At 36.9% G+C, this 24,671-nt stretch overlaps 1 protein-coding gene across 6 annotated transcripts; it reads right to left on the bottom strand.

The window, feature by feature from the left end:
• Window positions 1-3,081: 3,081 nt before the first annotated feature.
• On the bottom strand, window positions 3,082-23,912 carry LOC114263134 (zinc ion binding/nucleic acid binding/hydrolase). 6 transcript variants are annotated; one of them, XM_082878039.1, is made up of 16 exons: window positions 23,561-23,912; window positions 23,213-23,408; window positions 21,304-21,800; window positions 21,112-21,216; window positions 18,759-19,023; window positions 18,607-18,669; window positions 11,591-11,665; window positions 11,350-11,468; window positions 8,563-8,633; window positions 8,374-8,461; window positions 8,144-8,284; window positions 7,798-8,024; window positions 5,728-6,004; window positions 5,336-5,569; window positions 5,205-5,250; window positions 3,082-4,111 (listed from the first exon to the last, which is right to left on the bottom strand). In XM_082878039.1, exons 1-15 carry the CDS (start codon window positions 23,651-23,653, stop codon window positions 5,212-5,214), a joined length of 2,490 nt encoding a protein of 829 aa, XP_082734165.1. In that variant the 5' UTR covers window positions 23,654-23,912; the 3' UTR covers window positions 3,082-4,111; window positions 5,205-5,211. The 6 variants fall into 6 exon arrangements, with proteins under 6 accessions (XP_082734165.1, XP_082734167.1, XP_028059434.2 ...); XM_082878041.1 differs by having other exon boundaries at window positions 5,731-6,004; XM_028203633.2 differs by lacking the exon at window positions 5,205-5,250 and having other exon boundaries at window positions 5,326-5,569.
• Window positions 23,913-24,671: the final 759 nt, after the last annotated feature.

Genomic DNA, 24,671 nt, shown 5'->3' with positions numbered 1-24,671 from the left:
TTTACATTGGTAAGAGTATAAAATTGGCCAGCGGCCTAGGGCTAGCCCGACCCGGCCCATTGACAATGTGAATATTCACATTGACATGTTAACATTTACATTGATAAGAGTGTAAAATTGGCCCGCAGCCCATGGGTGGCCCGAAGCCCGACCGAAGCCCGAGGCGGGCTTGGCCCGACCTGTGACATTGTGAATATTCACATTAACATGTTAACATTAACATTGATAGGAGTGTAAAATTTGCCCGCTACCCAAAGCTTGACCGCGGCCCAGGGTAGGCCCGGCCTGTTAACAATGTGAATATTCACATTGACATGTTAATATTCACATTGGTAAGAGTATAAAATTAGCCAACGGCCCAGGGTTGGCTCGACCCGGCCCGTTGACAATGTGAATATTCACATTGACATGTTAACATTCACATTGATAAGAGTGTAAAATTGGCCCGCAGCCCGTGGATGGCCTAAAGCCCGACCGAAGCCCGAAGCGAGCTTGGCCCGACCCGTGACATTGTGAATATTCACATTGACATATTAACATTAACATTGATAGGAGTGTAAAATTTGCCCGTGACCCGGGGTAGGCCCGGCCCGTTGATAATGTGAATATTCACATTGACATGTTAACATGCACATTGATAGGAATGTAGAATTGGCCAGCGGCTCGTAGGTTGCCCGAAGCCTGCCCACAACCCGGGGCAAGCTCGTTTGGGTCCGGGCCCAATCCGGTGGGTCGAGCCTCGAGTCGGGCCGATGGGCCTGGGCCTAGCCTCAAGCTTGGGTCGGGCTTGGGCGAACCTGGCCATTTTTTTTAATTCTTTTTAATTTTTTCTACCAAAATTTTATTATTTTCCACAAAAAAAGACACTAGGCCTCGACACAGGCCGGGCCTCGGACCGAGCCTTGAATAGGCCTTAGCGGGACTGATGGACCGGACCGGGCTTCAAAGTGATGGCCCAGGCCCTAGTCTAGGGTCTCGGACTAGGCTCGAGCCCGGGCCAGGCCGGGCCTACCCCGAGCCGCGGGCAAGCTTCGGGCAACGAGCAAATTTTACACTCCTATCAATGTTAATATTAACATGTCAATGTAAATATTCACAATGTCACAGGTCGGGCCAAGCCCGCCTCGGGCTGCGGTCGAGCTTCGGGCCACCCACGGGCTACGGGCCAATTTTACACTCTTATCAATGTGAATGTTAACATGTCAATGTGAATATTCACATTGTCAACGGGCCGGGTCGGGCCCGTCCTGGGCCGCTGGCTAATTTTACACTCCTATCAATGTGAATGTTAACATGTCAATGTGAATATTCACATTGTTAACAGGCCGGGCCGGGCCGATTTCGGGCAGCCATGAGGTGCGGACTAATTTTACACTCCTATCAATGTGAATGTTAACATATCAATGTGAATATTCACATTGTCAACGGGTCGGACCCGCCCCAAACCGCGGGCCAATTTATACTCTTATCAATGTGAATGTTAATATGTCAATGTGAATATTCACATTGTCAACGGGCCAGACCGGGCCCGCCCCGGGCCGTGGGCGGGTTTCGCGCCGCCACGGGACGCAGGCCAATTTTACACTCCTATTAATAAAAATGTTAACATGTCAATGTGAATATTCACATTGTCAACGAGCCGGGGAGCCCGCTCCGGCCCGACTCGAATTTTTCCGAGCACCCACGAGGATCGACATGGGTCGGGCCCCTACACATTGACGATATGAACATTCACATTGACGGTGTGAACATTTACATTAGGGGCATTTTGGTAATTATGTCACCCATAGGACTTATTGAAACATAAGAAAATAATGTGAACTAAATGGAACATAAGTAGATGAAAATGGTATTTTGGTCTTCTTATCTCAAATAGGACCTAATGGAATAGTCAAAAAAAATATGGGTTGGATGAAATAAAACTCTTAGAAAGTAGATTTATCAAAAAATCTCCCAATTTTTTATCTTGATGTTTAATAGTTTTATATGTATCTATATTTATATTATAGCAAAGAGACATCATTTGTGGATCTTTTTAATTTTAAGTCAATTTCTTTCGGGACAAAATCAAAGGAGCTCTGTTACAGAGCCTGAAAGGGTTTCGAGCCAAATTTGGCTCGAATTTGAGAAGAAGGAGGAAGAAGAAAAAGAAGAAGAAGAAGAAGAAGACAAGGAGGAAGAAGAGAAGGAGAAGCAGAACTGGAGGGGACCCTAAAAATAGGGCTGGAGGCGGAGGCGAAGGCGGAGGTGGAGGCGGGCGGAAGCGGAGGCAGAGGCGGAGGCAGAGGCGACGATCGGCAGACGACAGACGACCGACGAGCTGTGACGATCGGCCGACAAGCGACGACGAGCTCCCGCCTCTCCCCTCTGTTTCTCTCTCTCGCCTCTGCTTCTCAGGTTCAAAACGAAGAAGAAGAAGAAAAGAAAGAAGAGGAAGAAAAAGAAGAAAAAAAAAAATTTGAACCTCAAAACGACGTCGTTTTAAGGTTCGAGCCGCATTCGAGCCTCACATTTCGGGCCCTCAAACATTTTTCAAATCAAAGCAACTTGTTTAAAACATAGCTAGTTAAAAATAATAATAATAATAATAATAATAATAAAAAATTAATTTTATAAGTAGCATAGGTTAGATTTTTTTTTTTTTTTTTTAAAAAAAAATTAAGCATTCCCTTTGTTTTTATTTTTTCCTGACTCGGTAAAATGACCATTTTGATTGATTAGGTTTCTAAACCATCCAAAAATATTCTATTGATATGGCTCTTTTAGATGGAGTCATTAACTAATTGAAAATAAAATAAAATGTCTGTGAAGTATTCAACGACATTTTTAAATTTAAAAGCCATCTTAACAAGTATTTTGTATAGAAATGAATGCCCCTAATTCAACTATATCATTTTGTACAAGAATGTTGTATAAATTTTCTGCTCGTATAACTTATTAACTCACTATTTCATTATATTGAGATACATTGTAATAAAAAAAAAAAACCTCAACTTGTATAGCACTAATAAAATAAAAATAGAACTTCTACATTTAACATAATTCAATAAATTATCAGATCATTGCTACTTCAGGCATGAATTACTAAATTGAACATTCAATTTAAATTCAAAACTCTAAATCTATATGTATTTTTTGGTAAGTACTTTCAGTATTTACAAATGTCTAACTTCCCATTTCTCATAGGAATTGGCAACCCCTCCACGTAATTGCTCTTGCTCTTGATCTCTGAAACAATAACTAGAATGTCAACTGTAATCACCTCATTCTTGATAAATCCTAGCATTACACTGTCAATCGAGGTGCCATTTAGGCCATTTGGTACAATGAAAAACGTTTCTGAAAAATAAAATACAATGGCAACGGCAATGGTAATGATTACGATGATGGCAACATGCCCAAGGCGAATTGCCTTCTAGAAGATGAAAAGTCATGAAAACATTGTGCCCATGAGTTGCCATCTGAGAATTTTTCCACATCTCTTCTTCAAGTTTCTCCGGAAAAGAAAGCACACACCCTTCTGCAAGAATTTCCAACCATGTTCACAATTTGCAGGGTAAACTCTTCACTTATTCTCAAAATAGAATGCTCTCTTTAATTGTCGTTAGCAGCCATTCTTTGATAAAGTTTCATACAAACAATCTTGTAGCAAAACAACATGATTTCATCCAGATACTGAAGCAGGACTCACTCTGCAAACCTCGGTATTAAAGCCACAATCCATTAAAAACAGCAGCCAAGCTCTCTGCTGTTCAGAGAGTCGATCCCTGGGGCCTTTAACTTCAACAAGCTTGGCTTCACCACTATAATCACCATGGAAGCGCCATAACAATAAATCAGGCATTCCACTAGACCAGCTCCGGTAACCTTGAGCCAAGTGCCGGCAGATTGAGGCCAAACAAGGGCCACCAATGCATGTCACGGCTGCCCGAAGCTCAGATAGTGAATGTCGGTCCCAGTTAACTCCGCGACAAGCTGTTCCTAAATGTGATTCCCATGATGTAATAAGGATCTCTTCAGCCATTCCATCATAGATTTTTTCAAGTAGTGGTTCTAGGAGACTCTTTCTTGCTTCATAAAACCCATCAGTATCCAAATCTAAAGGGCCGGTCTGCAAAATGAATGGCCTCAGTTTGAAAATGAAGCAATAGAATGGCCTCAGTTTGAAAATGAAGCAATAGAAGAATCTTTTGACAAGGAGTACGTAAATTGGATATATGTATAGAGAGAGGAGGGAGAAAAAATATATATATATATTAAGAATATATTACTTGTCAACTTTTCAAGGGGAGAATGATGTATCGTCCTAGGTGTTATTGAATGACATTCATATTTTCATTTCATACTTAAATGCTTAGAGTTAAATTGATTAAACATCCTTGGATGAATTTTTGAGACATGGTTTAGAAATATTGTTCTTTAAATATCTTGCACCCATGGGTGGAACCAGGATTACAGTATTGGGGGGGACCAAAAGTAAGGTATAAGAAAGTTTAAGCGGTCGGATCAAGTCCAATTTAGATGACTAAAATCAACAAATCAATATTAAGCTGATAAATAATTTTAAAAAAAATGTATTTCACGAACTTAAATTTCAATGATTTACTACTAGAAAAATGCAAATGAGTAGTAATATCACATAGTTCATCTAGTACATGAATGGTAACAAATTATAGATCACACTGCATACACAATTTTGATAAAAATAACATAGGAGTTTGTCGCCAGGTATTTGACCAAATAGATAATAAGGCACACAAGCTGTACTAGCACCAACATTAAGGGAGATTGTCATGAGAATAAGCGTAAAGAACATTTGTAATCTTAAGAACAATGATAAATTTAGACATGAGAATTTAGATAAAATATTTAATTCCTCACTCTTTAACCATGTCTAAGCTTTCTTTCATTCTCTTCTATAAAAGAAATCAGCTACCACAACGTTAAAAAAGTCCATTTATTAAATTTTGGGAGTTGAAACATACTTGAAAGAAAAACCAAACATGTGAGCTTCACACCTACTAAAGTGCTTTACTCTTAAAAAGTAACCTCATTTTTGTTAAGTAAAAGAAGCTAGGTGATCCATCTAGAAAAAATAAATGAGGCTTGACAGCTCCATTTCAGATTATCTCCAAATCTAAAAGGGGATACCATGACTGGATAGATGAATATAGTATGAAGTGCATCAGAGAAAAGTAACATACATTCACTTCAAATGTATATGCCACAACTAAGAACCATCTGAGTCATCTGACCACAAAGACGATAAGCATCAACTTCATCAAAAAAGCAAAGCAACAACAAGAGCTATGGTAATTTTCTCACCATGAAGTACCTGAAATCTAGTGCGAAAGACATCTGGTACATCGGAAAAAATAATGTCCCACAAAAGAAGCCCAAAAATACTCAACCAAATGCCACTCTCTGTATGTACACCCTGCCACCCACCTCCTTCTCCGGAATAATATTGCATAGCAAGCTGCTCAACTCCGCATTGTTCTCCATCTTCACCATAGAACCTGCTCTTCATCCCAGTCCTACAGTTCAATGGTCTCCCCTGAACATGCACCTAAATTATCAACAAATGAAAAATAATCAGAGCCGCAATTAGATAAGCATTCATGTTTGCTCATCACCCCTGATAAAACCCATAGGCATAAGATGACTCAAGTTTAATCAGCATGAGAAAGCTTAAAAACACAACCCTTAAAAAATCAAATTCACAACCACCTCAGTGATCTTCCTCTTGACAGACTCAGAAAAACTGGGAGTTTTCCAGCGCCTCGGTGGTTTTCCCAAACGTAACACCCGCCTTTGCAATGCTGTTCTGGAACCAGCACGAACCCATGGATCTAGTAACCCATCTTCAGCAACCGAAAGGCTCTCATTGAGACAACCCAGATGCTCCAAATCAATTGACAACCTCAAAGTCCAATATCCTCTTCTTCCATCAGACGTAAAATTAATTAGCAGCTGCTTCAATAAATTAATTGCATCGTTGTACCTGAGAAGGGTAAACAATTATCCAGTCCAGAGACTATTTAACAAGCAACAAGTTGGATGCAAAGAATAGAACCCTCATTAATATCTAGCAGATTATTAGAATCGACCGCAATCTCCTGTGTTCATTGGGTTTTCTTTTTTATTATTGGCACTTTAAACTTTTGTCATTATCATAAAAATGGAAGAGAAAAAAGAGAAGTGATTGGCTTCCTAGGGTTTTATTGAATATGGTAATTTTCAAAAAATTTAGACAGGGACAGTGGTGACGCGATAACAACCAAATTTACATTTTTATATATACATGAAAATAACAATTTCATTTTTTTAAGTTGCAAATACATTAATATTTTATTATATTAAACAAGGAAGAAATCATTTTCCCACTTCTATTATGTTGGGAAAGAAGTGTGAATTAAAAGTTCTAATATCTATTTTTTAAATTTTATTCCCAAACAAAGTTGAAGGTCCAAAGTTGGTAATAAAATTAAAACCTTTTAAACCGCTTTGGGAATAAAGTTTAAACAAGGACAGAGGCCTGTGCATTGAAGGCCAAAGTTGCATGAATACTAGGGCACCCTACATCATTTGCATTTATGGGGCACCATGTCCCCAGCCAACCCCCTCAGTAAATCCATGACATGAATGAGAATTTGGGTTCAAGTATGAAGGTTTGGAGTATGGATTTGAGTAGGGATTGGAAAGGGAAGGGAAAAAGGAAAAGGTGTGTAAAATGTAGATATATTTCTTTCACATTTCACCTACCTTTTCCTTTTCCTTTTCCTTTTCCCTTTCCCTTTCCAGATCCATGCTCCAAACACAACCATAGTGTAGTGATGCAATAATGCAGCATGTGTGAGGCAAACAGTTGAATACTATTCCGATTGAGATTTCCTTGTCCTACGTGCCTGTTTTTGTTATCTTGCTAGTTTTATTATTGTTCTTTGAGATAAAGGTACAATGAAATTTATGCGATTATTAAATATAAATACATGGATGATGGTATGAGTTCATTATCTCAAACCAAAAACGCTATTTTGTTTTGCTCTCTTCATTTATTATTTCCATCAAATGTTAAATACATGGGTGTTGGATGAGTTCATTATCTCATACAAAAATCCCCTATTTTGTCTTACATTCTTTCTTCTCTACTCTTCCCTTCTCTTCTTCCTTCCCTTCACTTTTTAATTAATGATAAATTTGAGAGTGAAAATTTGTTCTCTAATGCTTCTGTCTATTGCTATCTTCCCCTTTTTCCTCATCAATTGCCTCTCACATTTAGGATCAGCAACAGCAAAGGACATGAATCAAAAAAAGCAACAGCAAAGGACAAAACATGCAGCAGTTTCAAAGTTGGGCAACTGACAACTTAAGCAGATATAGAAACCTACCAACTGTTAGCAATTATCTTCTTTTTTCTTTTTTCTTTCTTTTACATTTTTTTTTTTTTGTGTGTGTGTGTTGGGGAGGGGGGGGGGGGGGGGGGGGGGCGCCTACAGGGGAAAGGAATTACACGAACTGAATTTTTTAGTCCCATTCTTCATCTATTTAACTTTTATTACATACTAATGTGCACCAATGACTGTCCATAGAAAATATCCTAGTTCTAATTGGCTGAGACAAAAATGAAGCCAATAAAAATGATTAAAATGGAAGCCACTATTATTCAAGTGAAACTAAAAAAAAAATAGAATTTGAAAACAGAAAAAGCAGAAGGAAAATGTCACACGAAAGATCTTATCATTGTTTAGAATAAAAGCATTAAAAAAAGTAATAAACCACGGCCATACTTCTAACCTTCGCTCACACTCAAGAAAAGAGACACCTAGCAAAACCACCTTTGAGTAGACCCACAAAGCCGAAAAGCATGAGAAACATGTCACCAGTGATTCAGAAGTTGATGATTGAGTTGCTCTACTAGAAGAGTTGGATATACGGGAGCCAGATAACTCTATGCATCTTAAAACCAACTCATTGTTATTTTCGTCAATAGACTGATCCATTATTTGTGCCACTTCTATGGCCTGCACAGGTAAATGTTACAATCAGTACAGGCAACAATAATATTCCAGATAGAAATATGTCAATACATCAAATGGGGACTAAACTGGGTGTAGTTTTTTATATAAAAATTTGCCCATACCTCTTCATAGGCAAGCAAATCATTGCGGCTTGAGAAAATTTGGTTTGAGATTATACAATTGTAATTTGGATACTTGACAATCCCCAAATCCACAAGTAAAAATGCTGACAAATCCTGTTCTCCATTCAGGAAGAAAAGCCTCTGTATGAAGCAACAAAATTCATGCATGATTTTTCATAAGTAAAATTATATACTGGATTCCAACTTGTCACAAAGTTCTGATCAATCACCTCAGCACGCCAAATAAGGGATTCAGCTGATGAAGATATCTGAATACATGTTCCTGTTTTCTCCAAAACCACATTTGGTAGGACTGGGCTGCATAATCAACAAATGAAAACCAAAAACAATAAATACAGAACTTGACATGCCCTATCAATTCACAAACTCAATAAATCGGAAAAGAAAAACTTGTATACCATAATCCATCCGCATATGAAGAAAGAAGTGATGTAATAAAATCTTGCTTTCTTGAACCAAAATTGCATTTCTGATGACTCAACAGAAGCGGGGTGGAAAAGGAAACAAAGAGTACAAGCCAAAGAAAAGAAAAGTTAAAAACTTATCAGATGACAAATTAAAAAGTACAAACCATGAGTGCTTTTAAATAACAACACAAATTCATGACTAGAAAGTTAGAGAAAAAGAAAATTACAATTTTATCTATTGCTAAAAGTAATTTTTTTTACTCAGGAAGTCCAGTGGCAGAGACCGGACTTGTCTTAAAGCAAAAATGTTAGTCCTTCAATAAATATATGTTTGCCTAGAATGAGAACTCAATGTTATAATACAGACAGGTACTGTAGAAACATATTTCTACAAAAAATCAAATTGTACTCCACAAAAAATTTAGTCAATACACCAAAATGACAAATCCATACTGCCTGCCTAATTCTCCCATTAGCTTTGAAGGGATGCTCCTGTTTAAAATTAACATGGTCAAAAAATAGGTGGGATGCAGGAATTTAGCAAGCAGTCTAGCTAAGGTCTGCCTCATCATGCTCCATAAAGCCTGCATCAAGCTCAGGAAAGTGATGCCAGCGAAGCAATTTCTCAAAAGTAGCCAGACAATTAAAAGCAGTCACAAGCATAAATCATGTCATGCTAACATATTACTATACTACTAAAAAGTTTTACTTCAGATTTAAACTTTCTTTTTTATATTACTTGATCCTTAGCAGCATTACAGAAGGCACACCTAGGTACAAGTCGCATCCAAGCACAAGACCAGCACTTTGCCCATGGCCAGGCAACACAATCTGAAGGAAGTGGCTGGGTGAGACGCAATATATGCACTTGATGGGCTCTGTTTATATTTCACATTGCTTTGTTTTTTGTTGAGATCTGACAATTGATTTAAGTTAAAATATGGTGCAGGGGGATTACAACTCTTAATATACAGAGTACATTCAGCACCAATCACGATAGGGAAAAAAATAATAAATAAATAAATAACCAAGTCTCTGAAAAAACTGCTCAGCGCCTAGTTAGGGTTTTCTATCATGAAAATCAGGTTAAATGTACTCTGTAATGGCTTGTGTAATTAAGAGTTGTAATCCCTCATATATTAACTTAAATCAATGGTCAAATCTCAACAAAAAAACAAAGCCCATCAGGCGCACGACCTCACCCAGTTGAGCACCTTAGGCGTGCTTCCTTCAAATCGCGTCGCCTGATCATGTGCAAGATACTGGTCTTGCTCCTGGACGAGCCTTGCGCCTTTTATAACACTGCTCTAACAACTTCACAACTACATTTCTAAGAGTGTCCCAACCCTTTGTGAGAGAGTGCAGCCTTCAAGAAATGTTTGACCCGTATCTGTCCACACAGTAGTCTTGTACTGTGTAGTCATCAGAGGCCAGTGCAACACTTTAGGAGCATAAACTACGGAATCAATCAAATTTAGAAGGAACCACCCATAATGCTCCAGTGAGTACATGTGTGCATTAAAAACAACTTGAAGACAAATATTCTCTTTTGGTCACATTAGGTTGGCTCGATGAGATGGGATTTCTCAGAATAGGGTAGCAAATCATAACCAGCAGACATACAGTTTTCCTATTGCACAAGTGGACTAGAGATTGAATTAATAAAAGTGTATCCCGGTCTTCTGTGGAATTTCATCAAACAGTTAGTTTTAATGGCAAAATCTAAAATTCAAGATTTAAAACTCTTAACAGCATTTCACTTTTTTAATGGTTGAAACCATTAAAAAAAATCTAGGCCCTGTCCAGTTGAGTTTTCAGAACTTAGTTTTCTGAATTTTTTTTTAAATTATAAACTAGTTTGACAAAAATAAACACACAAAAAGGGATATTTTTAAATTTTTACAATCTACAAAAAGCCATATGAAAATAATGTGTTTCTATTTTTTCACCAACCTAGTTTTAGAACTTTCTTATTCAGAAAACTCAACCAAACAGAGCCTTAAACTTTTCGGTACCAAAATAAGAAGAATCTGATCAGGGGAGAGAAAGGAAATGAAGAAAAAAAAAAAGGCAACACAGATAAATAACAAACAAAATAAAACAGTAAAGATAAATAACGAACAAAATAAAACAGGAACAGATCTTTCTCATTAAAAAGAAAGAAGGGAGGGGGGGGGTGAAGAAGATGAAATAGAGAAGAATAGAAGTTGGTGGTGAATAGGACGAGAACAGCTCGGTTGCCGGTGGACAGTGGGTGTCCAGCGACTGGCCTTCTGCTCCATCCAGTCATCCGACCATGAAAAGAGGGGGTGAGGAGCAAGTCAATGCGGGCCAACAGGTTTCTCTCATACCTGCTGAGTAAACCACATCTGTTACTAATAATGAAGTTCAATGGTTGTGAATGCTTGCTTGAAAAATGGGCCAAATAGTCCAAACTCAACAGACAGAGATAAACCATGACAATATTCATGCCATCAAGAAAATTATCAAGAAACTATATTACACAGTTCTAGGCAATAACAAAATGATGAACATTTGTCTAAACATACTGGTAATAAAATACTCACTTTTTCGAAAGAACAGATAATCAAATGTTGCTAATGCACACATTCATCTCAAAGAGGACAAATCCAAGGGGTGATGTAATACTGGTTGTGAAGTTAATCTTCCAAGCATAATAATTCAATAGTCAAACCAATAACATAAACATGAACACATACATAATAGAAACCAATTTAGCTGTAATTTCAGGGTTAGATATGTTTAACAAATCCAAACCTTTTTAAGCTTACACAAAATTTCACGTAGCTCAGAAACAGTAAGCACATTTAGAACCTCCTTCAAGTCATTATCCTGTAGGTCACAGATGGACCCAACAGAACGAATATAGCCCGTTGCTGTATTATGACAAGATAAATGAATTTTCTGTTAAAGGTGAAGTTGCTATCAAATATAGCCAACTTGAAATTTTGGCAAGATAAGAGATTAGACGTATAATTAAGTAATAGAATTGAATTACCAGAGAGTTCCTTGAATGCTTGGTTGCAATCAGATATTTCGGGGTAGAAAATATTAGAAATCCGAAACCATGGCCCTGAAATGAGAAAACCACTACATAACTCAGAATGAGAGATAACTCTCAGATTATGTTTGGATTATGCCGGTGCATGAACATTTGAACCACTTCCAAGCATATAGAACAAATGAAGAATTCAGCATGAAGAATAAACCAAACAGCTCATGCACAGTTCACTCTTAGCTAAATAGCCAGTTTTTTTCCACTTTATACCTCTTGTAAAAACTAACCGACTTTGAGCAACTCCAGTTCATCTTGGATTGTCTCATGAAGTCACAACATGGTACAACAAGTGCTAGTTTGCTAAGGTTAGCACAAGAATATGAAAAACTGGTTTTTAGGAGGACAAGTCCAAGAAGGAAAGCAAGAAACTGGTTTATAGGAGGACAAGTCCAAGAAGGAAGGCAAGAGTTGACTAAACCCAGTAAGATGACACATGTAATTTGGCATGAGATTGATACCACTTGAATCTAATTGTTACGTTTTGGAATAGGGGTTTCCTATTCTATTTGGATTCATACCGTACTCTCCTTTGCAAGACTCCACTGACCACTTTCCTATTTCACAATCTTGTTTGTTTGATGAAAGACAAACTTGAGGGATGATTATGATCTCACTCCCTTTTATATTAATCAATCAAAAAACTGTTACAAAGGAACTAAGGCACTAATTTAGGGAATCACAATAATCTAAATAAGGAAACAACAATAAGAATAATTCTAACATATATTTTAACACTCCCCCTCAAACTGGTGCAAAGATATCTCTCGCAAGAATATCATGAAAAGGTTTACTTCCAACTCCCTTTGTGAGGATATTTGCAAGTTGTTCATCAGACTTCACAAATGAAGTACATATTATGCCACTACTAGTGAGCTTCTCTTTGATGAAGTGACAATCAATCTCAACATGTTTTGTCTTGTCATGTTGAACCGGATTGTAAACTATGTTGATAGCAGCCTTATTATCACAATATTGCCGCATGGAATTTGTCTAGCCAATTCCTAGATCACGCAATAACTTGATCCGCAAGAGCTCACACACCTTGTGCCATAGCTTTAAACTCAGCTTCTGCACAAGACCTAGCAACCACATTCTGTTTCTTACTTCTCCAAGTAACCAAATTATCTCCAACAAAAGAACAATACCCTGAAGTGAACCTCCTATCAGTTACTGAGCCTACCCAATCAACATCTATATAAGCTTCCACATTAAGAGGTCATATTTGCAAAAATAAAGACCTTTTCCAAGAGAAAATTTCAAGTATCTCAAAATTCTCATAATTGCATCCAAGTGTATTTTATGAGGAGCATGCATGAACTGGCTAACCACATTAACAACAATAGTAATATCTGGACGAGAATGTGATAAGTAAATGAGTTTACCAACTAGTCTATGATAACTCCCCCTATCAACGGTTGCTCTTCCACTATCATCACTAAATTGGGTTCTAGTGGTGTGTCACAGGTTTTGCTTCCAAGCATTCCTATTTCCTTCAACAAGTCAAGGACATTTTCTCTGACAGATGAAAATCCCATCTTTGGATCTACCCACTTTAATCCCCAAAAAGTACTTCAAGTTCCCCAAGTATTTGATTTCAAACTCACTTGCCAAACACTTCTTCAACAAAGGAATTTTCTCAACATCATCTCCTGTAAGCACTATGTCATCCACATATACAATGAGAGCTGTAGTCTTACTATGAGAGGAGTGTTTAACAAACAGAGTACGATCAGCCTGGCTCTATTTGAAGCCATATTTCAACGTCGCCTGAGTGAACCTCTCAAACCAAGCCCTAGGGGACTGTCTGAGGTCATATAATGATTTTCGAAGTCAATACACCTTCCCCTTAGTTTGAAGAGGTTCAAAGCCAAGAGGAATGTCCATATACACCTCTTCTTCAGGTCACCATGCAGGAAAGCATTCTTCACATCAAGCTGATAAAGTGGCCAATCCAGATTAGCTGCTAGAGAGAGAAGAACTCTGACTGAATTCATCTTTGCAATTAGAGTAAATGTCTCTTGGTAGTTCACCCTATAGGTTTAAGTAAAACCCTTTGCCACAAGTCGAGCCTTATGCCGCTCAATTGAATCATCCGCCTTGTGCTTTACAGTATACACCCATTTGCAGCCCACAGTTCGTTTGCCTCTAGGCAATTTAGTCAATTCCCAAGTGTCATTCTTATGAAGTACTTTCATTTCCTCTACCATGGCAAGTTTTCACTCAGAGATAGCAAGAGCATCCTGAAAATGATTAGGTATATTAATAGAGGAAATTTTTGACATAGACTTTATATGAGGAAGACAAATAAGACAAGGATGCAAAGTTAGAGATAGCGTGATGAGTACAAGATCTTACACCCTTTCGTTTGGCAATAGGTATATCAAGATCAGTATGCTTAGGTATAGTAATATCAGTGGACTCAAGGGAAACACGAAGGTTACCTAGACTCTCATCAACAGAAGAAGACAGCAGTGGCTAATCAAAAATGGTCTCCTGCATCCAAATGACTTTCTATCTTTCTTTGTCCCTGACAAACTTGCCCTTCCATGTCCTTGATGACATACCAGATTCTGTATTGCTAGTAACATTTGGTTCACCTTAGACAATCTCCTCAATTGGTAATGATCCAGGGGCAACAGGAATCTCTTCTTTCCAAGACTCCACCTGAAGGGATGACTGTGACACCGAACAGGACAAGAAGTGGGACTAGGATTCGAAGAAGGTGACATCCATTGAGACAAACTACTTACGAGATGGAGGGTGATCACACTTGTACCCCTTTTGAGTTGGCGAGTACCCCAATAAAACACACTTGAGAAAGCGAGAATCCAACTTACTCCGAGTGGGGGAATGATTATAGATAAAACAGACACAACCAAAGATCTTAGGGGAAATAGAAAACAAAGACTCGGAACCTAAGAGAACTTGGAGTGGAGTTTGTTTTTGCAACACTTGGGTAGGAAGATGATTAATGAGATATGCAGCGGTGAGAACAGTCTTGCCCCAGTAGGATCAAGGCACACCCATAAAGAAACACATACAGCGAGCTATATCAAGAAAATGACGATTCTTGTGTTGGGAAACCCCATTTTGCTGAAGGGTGTTGGTGCAAGAAGGCTGATGGACAATGCCATGTGTGGAAAAATATCTCGCTAACCCTGAATCAATATATTCACCCCCATTATCAGAACGCAAGAGTTTTACTACTACACCAAATTGAGTACCAATCATTTTATGAAAATTTTGGAAAAAAAAAAAAAAAAAATCACTATTTTTTTCGTCAGCTACATCCAAGTAGTACGAGAAAAGTCATCTATAAAAGTAACAAACCATCTATGACCTTTCAAAGATGCAACACGAGATGAACCCTAAACATCAAAATGTATTAAGGAAAAAGGTACTAAACTTCTATTAAGACTCGGAGCAAAAGAAGCTCTGTGTTGTTTGCCAAGTTGACATGACTCATAATGAAACTAAGAAACATTATTTTAGTAAAAACAAGATGAAATAAATGCCTAAGTAATAAAAAAGACGAATGTCCAAAATGCCAATGTCACAGCCATAAGTCGTCCTTGGTGGTTGGAACCTAGACGGAATGATGAGCCAGCTAGTCTGTCTGATCCAGGATATAAAGACCGTGTTCCATTCTACCACTGCCAATCGTCCTCCTCGTGATAAGGTCCTAAAACACAATGATCAGGGAAAAAAGTCACTATAGTTCAAATCCCGAGTAAGACAACTCAATGATAAAAGATTAACAGAGAAGTTTGGAACATGTAAAATAGATGACAAAGGTATAGAAGGAGTGGCATGGATTAAACCTTTCCCAGAAACAGAAGAAATAATACCATCTGCAATCCTAACTTTGTCCTGACCAGAAACGGGCTTATAGTCCGAGAAAAGATTAGATGACCCAGATATATGATCTGAGGCACCAAAATTAATAATCCATGATAAAGACTTATGGGACAGAAAGGCACTAGGAGAAGATGCTAAGTTACCTATGTGGGCAAACGAAGAGGAAGATGCACCTGTAGGACTAGTGGAGGATCGGCGATCTAGCAAGTGACACAAAACATCCTCAAGCTCAGAAGTAGACATACTAGACATAGCATCAGAAGTCTGAACACCCAGATTACCCGACTGAACACCCGGAGCAAAGACATGTGAGTCAACTTCACTAGACTAATGGGCACCGGAATTAGATCCACGTCCTCTAGATTAGGCCAATCTAAGTAGTGGCCACAACATCCCAAATATCCTGGGCAATCTCCATGGACAAGTACCCCTCACCAATATCCGGAACCATGGAATGTATAAGCCATCCCATAATCAAGGAGTTGGTAATCTCACATTGGCTATAACTAGGATCGGTGATTCCTTATGCTTGGACTCGCCCATCAATATAACCCATCTTTCCCTTACTCTTTAAGAAAAATGTCAAAGACTACAGTCACGTAAGGTAATTCTGACCATTCGATAAAGAAGCAATGATTTTGAGGCTAGGATTTTGGTTCTCAAATGTTGTAGTCATAATGGGACTCTCTACTTTAGATGGGTGAGAAGTAGTGGTAGATTCACTAGACAAGTTAGGTTAGCCATTTATACTCTACTATCACAACCAAAAAATTCTGCACTAATCACAATGATCGAAAGATGGAATGAATTGAAATCAACTGGACCAAGCAATATCAATCACAGCCATGGGCAAAATCAGTCAAAGCTGAGTATTAGAGCCAATAAATTGACCCAGAAAAATAAAGAACAAATAGAGAAGAGAAATCTTCAATCAAAACAGTGATTGGAAGAAATTTAACAACAAAAAAGGATTCTTCTAACTGAAAAAAAAAGAGCAGATGGTTTACTCACACCATAGGCCTAATCAAAGAGGCCTGTGGGACTAGGTGAAGTCGAGAGGCAGACCCAAGGAGTTGGATGGTGCCGCAGGTCAATCCAGATGGGCCAGTCGAGATCGCTAGTCACTCCAGAGGTGGATGAGTGTATCTCAATGAAGATTGAAAGAGTATGGGTCAATAACGATGAGGACCAAAAACTGGGTGAGACACGAAAAGGACCAGGGCTGGTTCCTAACCCCTAACTGGGCATATAGAGGCCCGAAACTCACCTTGGTGGAGTCGAATGGTGATGGGTGACCTCCGAATGTTGTAGAGTGATGATTGGTGCTATCGGTTAGTGTTTGGTGACAATCGGTGTTGACGTCTGGTGATGAGACGTAAGAAACGAACCCTAAGGCTTTGATACCATGTGTGTTTGATGAAAGACAAACTTGAGCGATGATTATGATCTCACTCCCTTTTATATTAATCAATCAAAAAACTATTACAAAGGAACTAAGGAACTAATTAACGGAATCACAATAATGTAAATAAAGAAACAACAATTAGAATAATTCTAATATATATTCGAACAAATCTCTCGTATCATTTTTTCCATCTTTGATTAGTTCCATTGATTGTGAGTGAAATCAAGACCATGTTAGTCTTCACTCAGTGTAGAGTCATTTTGCAGTGCTTGTTAAATTGCCTCTTGGCCCTGGCCCTCAGCTAAGTGGTGAAAAAGTATGCGATGTAACAAATTTTAGGTCTGAATGATGCCTCCAAAAAAATATATATTTTAATGGAAACAAAGGGAATTGAATGAAAAGTCCTCTCCTTAAAAAAAAAAAAAAAAAGAATTCCCCGGTAAAGTACTTCAGCAACTGAAAGCCCTGTACGGTTCTTTATTGTGATTGACTTCAGCATCAGATTGTAGCCGAAGCTCAAATAAACTAAAGCAAGCTAGGTGCAACCAAAATAGATTTTAAAGGTGTTCAAATACACCATCCAAATGAACCAAGCCAACCTTGGAATCCTTTAGAACTCAGCTTGACTCAGTTCATCTGCAGCCATAGTATGAACCATCAAGATAGGTGCAAAAGGCACCATCCATGTATTCTGTCCCGCCATCACTATGAAGGATCTTAATCTTAGTGTCAAATTGAGTACTCACTATTTGGTGAAATGTCTTAAAAACTTTTAGTACGAAACAAATACACCCAAGCATCAAACCTTACTAAACATAAATCTTAGAATATTGCGATACGTATCCAAAAGTTGGGTGTTGGTATGGATACATGTCCTGAACACTGCATATTTTGCATAATGTAGAATATTCTTCGATAAGATAATGCAAATTATTTAGAAATGTACTTGACATTAAATAAAGTACAAGAAAGATATGAAATTTCTCTCATCAGTCATATGAGGCAAGAAATATTTCTTTATTAGCAAATGTGAATTTTTCTTCTTCAAACATTATATAAATTAGAGTATCCAAGTGTCTAAATTGGTGCATGTGTCAAACACATGTCCCACAACCTTACCCTGATTATATTCGGTGGACACGCCACACGGGTGCTCTGGGGGAAATAAAAAAAATTCCACGTAACACTAATTGTAATGGTAACACATTTCAAAACATAGTTAAGTTGAACTTGAATAACTTTATGATATCGGATGGCTAATTGCTAGCTTAGATATGGGTGAAACTTCAAATTACTTTGTTACTTCTGATATATAAATATATTACGTGAAATATCACATAGTTGCTCCTATAAATTAAAAATGTCTTGGTATTATAAACATAAATGTTTAGTCTGCATGAACTTAGAATTAGTTTGTTACATCTGTAAATCGTAAGCATCCTACCATAAATGAATATTCCAAATTTCTCAGATTTTGTTAACAATCCTGTATGCTATCAGAGTGATATAAATGGAAAACCGTGACAATACACAAGCTTCATCGCATGAGCAAGCCACAATAGAAGCGAAACGGCTCAAGTTATTTCTCTTTCTATAAAATTGCTAAGAAGTGAGAATGGATAACTTGCGAACATGATATATTTAACTAGACAACCAAACAACAGAACAGGAAAAATGTACAACAATATAAAACCTTTTCTTGTATACAGCCGAACAAAAAGTCTCTGGCTATCATCTGAAAGTGAAGTTAAAGTTTCTGTCAACAGAAAACGTATTAACATCATCGTAAGTTGATAATTTGTTAGAAAGATCATAAATAATGACATCAACTAAAGAAACCAGTACCCAAGAAAATCTTTTCATCATGGCTGAAAAGATGAGGATAGCTCCTTAAAACCTCTTGTATCAACAAAGAAAAGTTTTGCTGATATTTTGCCATGCTCGGTGGATGAGACTTTGCAGATTCAGCTACATGGAAAGCATTTTTCCACAAAGATTTAACAACCTGAATACCGTCATATTCCTTTTCACCAAAATATATCTCATTTTGACATATGATTTGAATTGGGACAACATCAAGAGAATGTTTTGGAACGGAAGTTATGCAGCCCTGCACGGCAAACACAAGGTAAATATCATGAACAAAAAATCTAGTGATCCAAAAAAATAACAAAAATCTAATAATGTCTGGTTCTCAGTTTTTCATCATAATGAATACTATATATGACATTTTGAGCTGGATTTACAATTAGAAAATAGATTTTCACTTGAACTTGATAATTAGAACTTAACAAGGTGTAGGTATGTAATGCCCAGGCCCCACATTGCACGTTGTCCGCTTTAAGCTAGGCCCACAAGTCTTTTTAACACATTATTGTACAATAATGGTAAAAAACTATCACTCACAAGGATATTTCACACACTCCACCTAGCAATGTGCGACAAAGTACATGGACCTGGTACCTTCACCTCAACTCATCCATCTTGGCCCCAAGCCTCATAAGTCTTGGCTCTTAGATCTTGGATCACCACAACCCACCCCCCTTAGGGCCACACATGTAGGACCTGCCCCACATTTTTGGGTGGTGCTAGCTCTAAAACCATTTTTACCGCCTTGGCCCAACATCATTTAATATTGTCCACTTCAAGCTAGGGCAGTATAGCTTTAAAACACATTGCGCAATGACAGTCCAAAGCCCAACACTTCACACACTTCACCAAGCAATGTGAGACAAAGTACATAGACTTGGCACCTTTGCCCTCATCCATCTTGGCCCAAAGTCTAAGGAGTCTTGGCTCTCGAATCTTGGGTCACCACAAGATATGCCAATTTTGGAACATGTGCAGCTTGCAGAAATGTGCACTCACTAACTATTTTTGAAAAATAAAATAAAAAACAACAATGGCTCCTGTATTCAGAAACCTTACGAAATCCCTATGATTAGACCTCAAATTTATGGATTTCAATGAATAAATACAACTTCGGACATCACCAAAAAAAAAAAAAAATGAGTAAAAAGAAAACCTTGTCCAAACAACCTGTTTGCGTAAAATTTTTGATGTTCCATAAAGCTAACAAATGAGAAAAATAAATAAATTTGAGATTAAGAATAACTTCTGAGAATGTGATCAATAAAAATGAGAAAACTGAGTTTTACAGAAAAGCTACAGACCCGTGGAAAAATAATGCAACCATAAAATAGGTACACACAAATTTTAGCGTGTCATAGTTTCCTTCAGAAGTGATGTTGACCATACAGTTGTGACTCACACACATATATAAAAGTATTTGCTACACTCAGTTGTTCAGGAAAAAAATATAACTAGTGTAGCTTCAAGTGGGATAGAACCCTAATGCATCTTGGTATTGTAGAAAAGATGTCTGGAAACAACCAAATTAAGTAAAAGTTCATGTGAGGCAAACAACATTCAAATAAAAACACACACACACACACACACACACACACACAAAGGAGGAGAGAAAAAGTGAGCTGAAAGAGGGAATAACTAAGAATCTTCAAATCCTAGTTGTGAGTCAGATTTATTTTATCCAGAAGATGACCATGTAAAAACATTCTATTTTCTTTCTGGTTTTCTTGAAATCATGTGTATTCTTTGATTGAAAACACTCATAACCACTTAAGGAGCTTGTCTTTTCCTTAGCATCTTCTTCACTCTCCAGCTACCTTATTTATCATAAACACATGGATGCAATTCTAGCTGTGTAGCTATGGATTGCTTTTACATAAGCAATCATAGGTACCTTTTTTTTTCAATGCATTCACTAATCTATTCATACAAAGTCATTTTATTTCTCTACTAAATGATACAGGATCTAACTTTTCAATTTAAGTTTTTCAGTTCACGGACTACAATTTCTTGATGCCATGTATCATAGTATCTAGCTCAGGCATGTCTCATACACAATGGGCTTTCCATTTTTCTTTTTTTTTTTTTCTTTTTTTTTCGCATTACGGCCCATGTAACTATATTGACCCTAAAAAGAATTAATAGAACTTCATATACTACATCTTGCAGCAACAAACAATGTTCAAAGAACAATAGGGATACGGCTCAAAATGATAACAGAACGTCCTTACAAGATAACAAGGTCGGAGAGCGATGAAAGCATAATCTAAATAAAAAATATGCAGCAAATCAATGACTAATATTAATTCCGTTGAAATAGTTACAATACCTCAAAACTCAAGCAGTAGTTATCCATTAAAGGAGACAGATATTGAGCCAACTGTCGAGGGAGAAAACCAAGTACTTTAACGCATCCAGAATCCGCAGAAAGAACCTGACTCAAAAGGACCATGCAATGTTTTTAAGGAGAATAAATCTACAAAACTTAGTCAAGTGGATGGCAAAGCCAAAGGGATGGAACCTTGATAGCATTGCAATCCTTAATATTATCAGGATCCCTCAAAAGTGTGATACTTTTCCCATGATTTAACTCTGCATCATCACTGAATTTACGGCCAACAATGAAAGTTTCGAGGACCCTCCCACATATGTCATCCATAGTTTCAGCCATTTCATATTTGGGCATCTCATTCTTGGGAAGCAATGATGGCAAACCAACCCTGTGGTTGATAACGTCACCATTGATCAGGTTTTCGACTGAACCATCACTGCACAAAATAGACTCTGAATTTAAGAGTGATTTGCACTGTATACTGGCTTTTTCATCACCATCAACAAAGCCATCCAATTTGTGAATGGTATCACATAATATGTTATCAGGACCCTTCTGAACAACATTAGCCCCTACATGATCTGAATCACTTGAGTGAGTTTTAACTTTTGATTGTAAGCAGAAGTTTAACTGAAGAAGTGTGCGCTGCTTCAATTTACGTTTGGTTCCTCTTGCTAGGCATGTGTCTGAAACCATAGGTTGAAAACCATAAGAAAGAATCCATAAGACTCTAGTCAAAATAAAAAGGAAACACAATACAAACTTAGAAGCTTGGGAATGAAAACACTTTAATTATGAGCTACTTATTATGTTGCAAGGAAAGGTTAGGCTTGCCATCAATAAGATGAAATCACAGTAGAGCATCAATATAGAATAGATATTTTTATTGAAAGAATTAAATAACATTTTAGTGAGAATGCAATGCAGTTGCTTACTCTTAGCTTTGCACTAGATCCTAGAGATATGTGCAAATCCTTCAAAATTGAACATATTTCCAGGATTTTAGACAAATTTTACCCTCTAGAGTTCACAGAGCTGGAGGTAGAGGATTTGAGAGGGCAACTAAGACATTATGAGGGTAAGATATGAAAAACTTAAGGTTTTTGGAATTGCCAACTATTTCTAAATGGTGTTTGTGGTTGGTCAAAACAAGAAAATGAAAGATCTACTTACTTTACATGTTGGTTAGACATGTGCTTACACTTCAAGTTTCTACAAAAGATTACAAATATGCATGTTCAGCTATGAATGTTGCTAAACTAAAATATAAAACAAGATAAAAGTTAAGTTTCTCACAAATACTTTGATTGAAAAAGGAAAGTCGTTCAAAAGTTTGGTGCAGCTTCATAAATGGATTCTATGACATGAATAGTCATCGAGTACCACTTTGATTGATAAATCACTTGATATGGGTTACAAAAATAATTTTTTTTGGTGCTATTTTATGACCTAAATTAAGACCACATGGATTTGCTATAGCTTATATGAGCTACTTATAGTTTTTTTTTGGCTAGATTACGTGGTAGTGCTTACCGCCTATTAAGCAGAAATAGCTCAAATAAGCTTTGAAAAAAAAATGATTATCCAGAAGTTGGAAAAGGGTTATGTCCTAAATTAAGACCGCGTGGATTTGGTGTCGCTTATATGAGCTACTTACAATTTTTTTTTTTTTGGTAGTTTGTGTCAGACCATTTGGTACTGCTTCTGCTTGAAACTTACTAAGCAAAAATAGCTCGCACGCGCACACGAGAAAAAAAAAAAAAAAAAAAAAAACACTAATTATCTAGAAGTTGGAAAAAGGGTATTAGTTGTATTATTAGTTGAAATTTTTTAATAAACATGTTCTTGGCCCCCAAATGAAATCCTGGTTTCATCTATATCTGCATATATGCCCGCTTGTTCATCTCAATAGACAGACTATACAATCACTGAGAGCATACTTTCCAATCAAGACCACTAGCTCTTAATTACTACTAATACAATGACATCTTTAAAAAAAACATTAGCAAATAACAACTAAAACATGACATCCACTACAGCAACATACCTAATGAATCATATTTATTGAAAAACAAACATCAGAAGTAGATATACAAACCCAAATGAGAATTAATCATATAATCTTCGCCGCAAACTGTGTTACCACAAACAGGACAAGTAACCCAATCACGAGGAGCGCACATCTCAACCACAGTTTTATTATCACTTCCACCATCCAAACCTTGCTCTGATGATCCTTCTCCACTGAAAGTCAAATTCCCACCATTTTTACCTTCGCAGAGATTCAAAAAGCCCTAGAAAATCAAAGAACAACACCATCAATGATTAGAAAATCACAAAACACCTAAATTGATTGTCGCTTTTTTTTTTTTTTTACATATATACACATATATGTATACATCATTGTAGAGGGAGGGAGAGAGAGAGAGAGAGAGAGAGAGAGTGCCTGGTGGGGGGTGGAGAGAAGAGATTGACGGTTGGGGAGGAACCTCCGGCGCTTGCCGATTAATCGGATCAAGCTTTCTCGTCCGGTTAACATTGATGCCCTAATCTCTGCTGCGGACTTTTCTTCCTTCGCAAAACGCTTATGGATTTAGGTAATGTGTATATATATATTTTCTGTGAATGTTTTGTATAGAACAATGAGGACGATGAATGCGTCTTCCCGCCAATTGGAAATGTATTTGGTGTGTGCACCATCAATGTATGATTTTTTGTCAGCCGATCCTCACCATGCGATGCTCTGGATTAGGTTTCTCCCGATTTCGTATTGACTTCCTTCTTGGTCAAGTTTGAGTAAAAAATTGATAGGATAGGATGCATTTTAATGGTAAATTGACTTCCTTCTTGGTCAAGTTTGAGTAAAAAATTGAATAGATACGATGCATTTTAATAATAAATTTAAAATTTTTATTAAATTAACTAGTCATTTTGTCGAGAGGAAATTTTTATTAAATTTTTTTTAAAATTCTTAATTTATCTCAAAATTTGATTGACATGCAAACCGTCCACTGACGCCCTTGCAAAATTTGATAAAAGAATAAAAATTCTTTTAATTTGATAAAAAATATAATTTTTCTTTCATTTGATATTGATTTGATAAAATGGTTATAATACCGTTTTAATCAATTTTTCATTAAAATTTAAATTCAATGAAAAATTCACCCACATCAAAAATTAATAATTAAAAAGTAAAATTTCGTTAACTTCTTAGAAATTTTTTTTAATTTATTTAAAATATCTTTACCTAATCATATCATATCATATATATATAAAAGTGTTTTGTTTTTTCCTTGGTTAAGTGACACATTCTAAAATTTTATTTTTTTTCTAAAAAAGTCATAATAGCATGTCTTTTTTTATTTACATATAAAATTCTACACAAACTTAATTTCAATTATAATAATCAATTTTATATGAAATATATCATATCGATGTCTTAATATTAATTTATATTTAATTTTTTATTTAACATGAAATTATTTATATTTAATGTAAAATTTATATACCTATATACAATATGTGTTAATAATTCAAAAAGAATATTAAAGAAAAAA

The sequence above is a fragment of the Camellia sinensis genome, chromosome 7 (genome assembly GCF_055761805.1).
Source record: "Camellia sinensis isolate YWXY chromosome 7, ASM5576180v1, whole genome shotgun sequence".
NCBI lineage: Eukaryota > Viridiplantae > Streptophyta > Magnoliopsida > Ericales > Theaceae > Camellia > Camellia sinensis.
The sequence above is the reverse complement of the archived record's forward strand: the minus strand, read 5'-3'. Positions and strand labels throughout refer to the sequence as shown.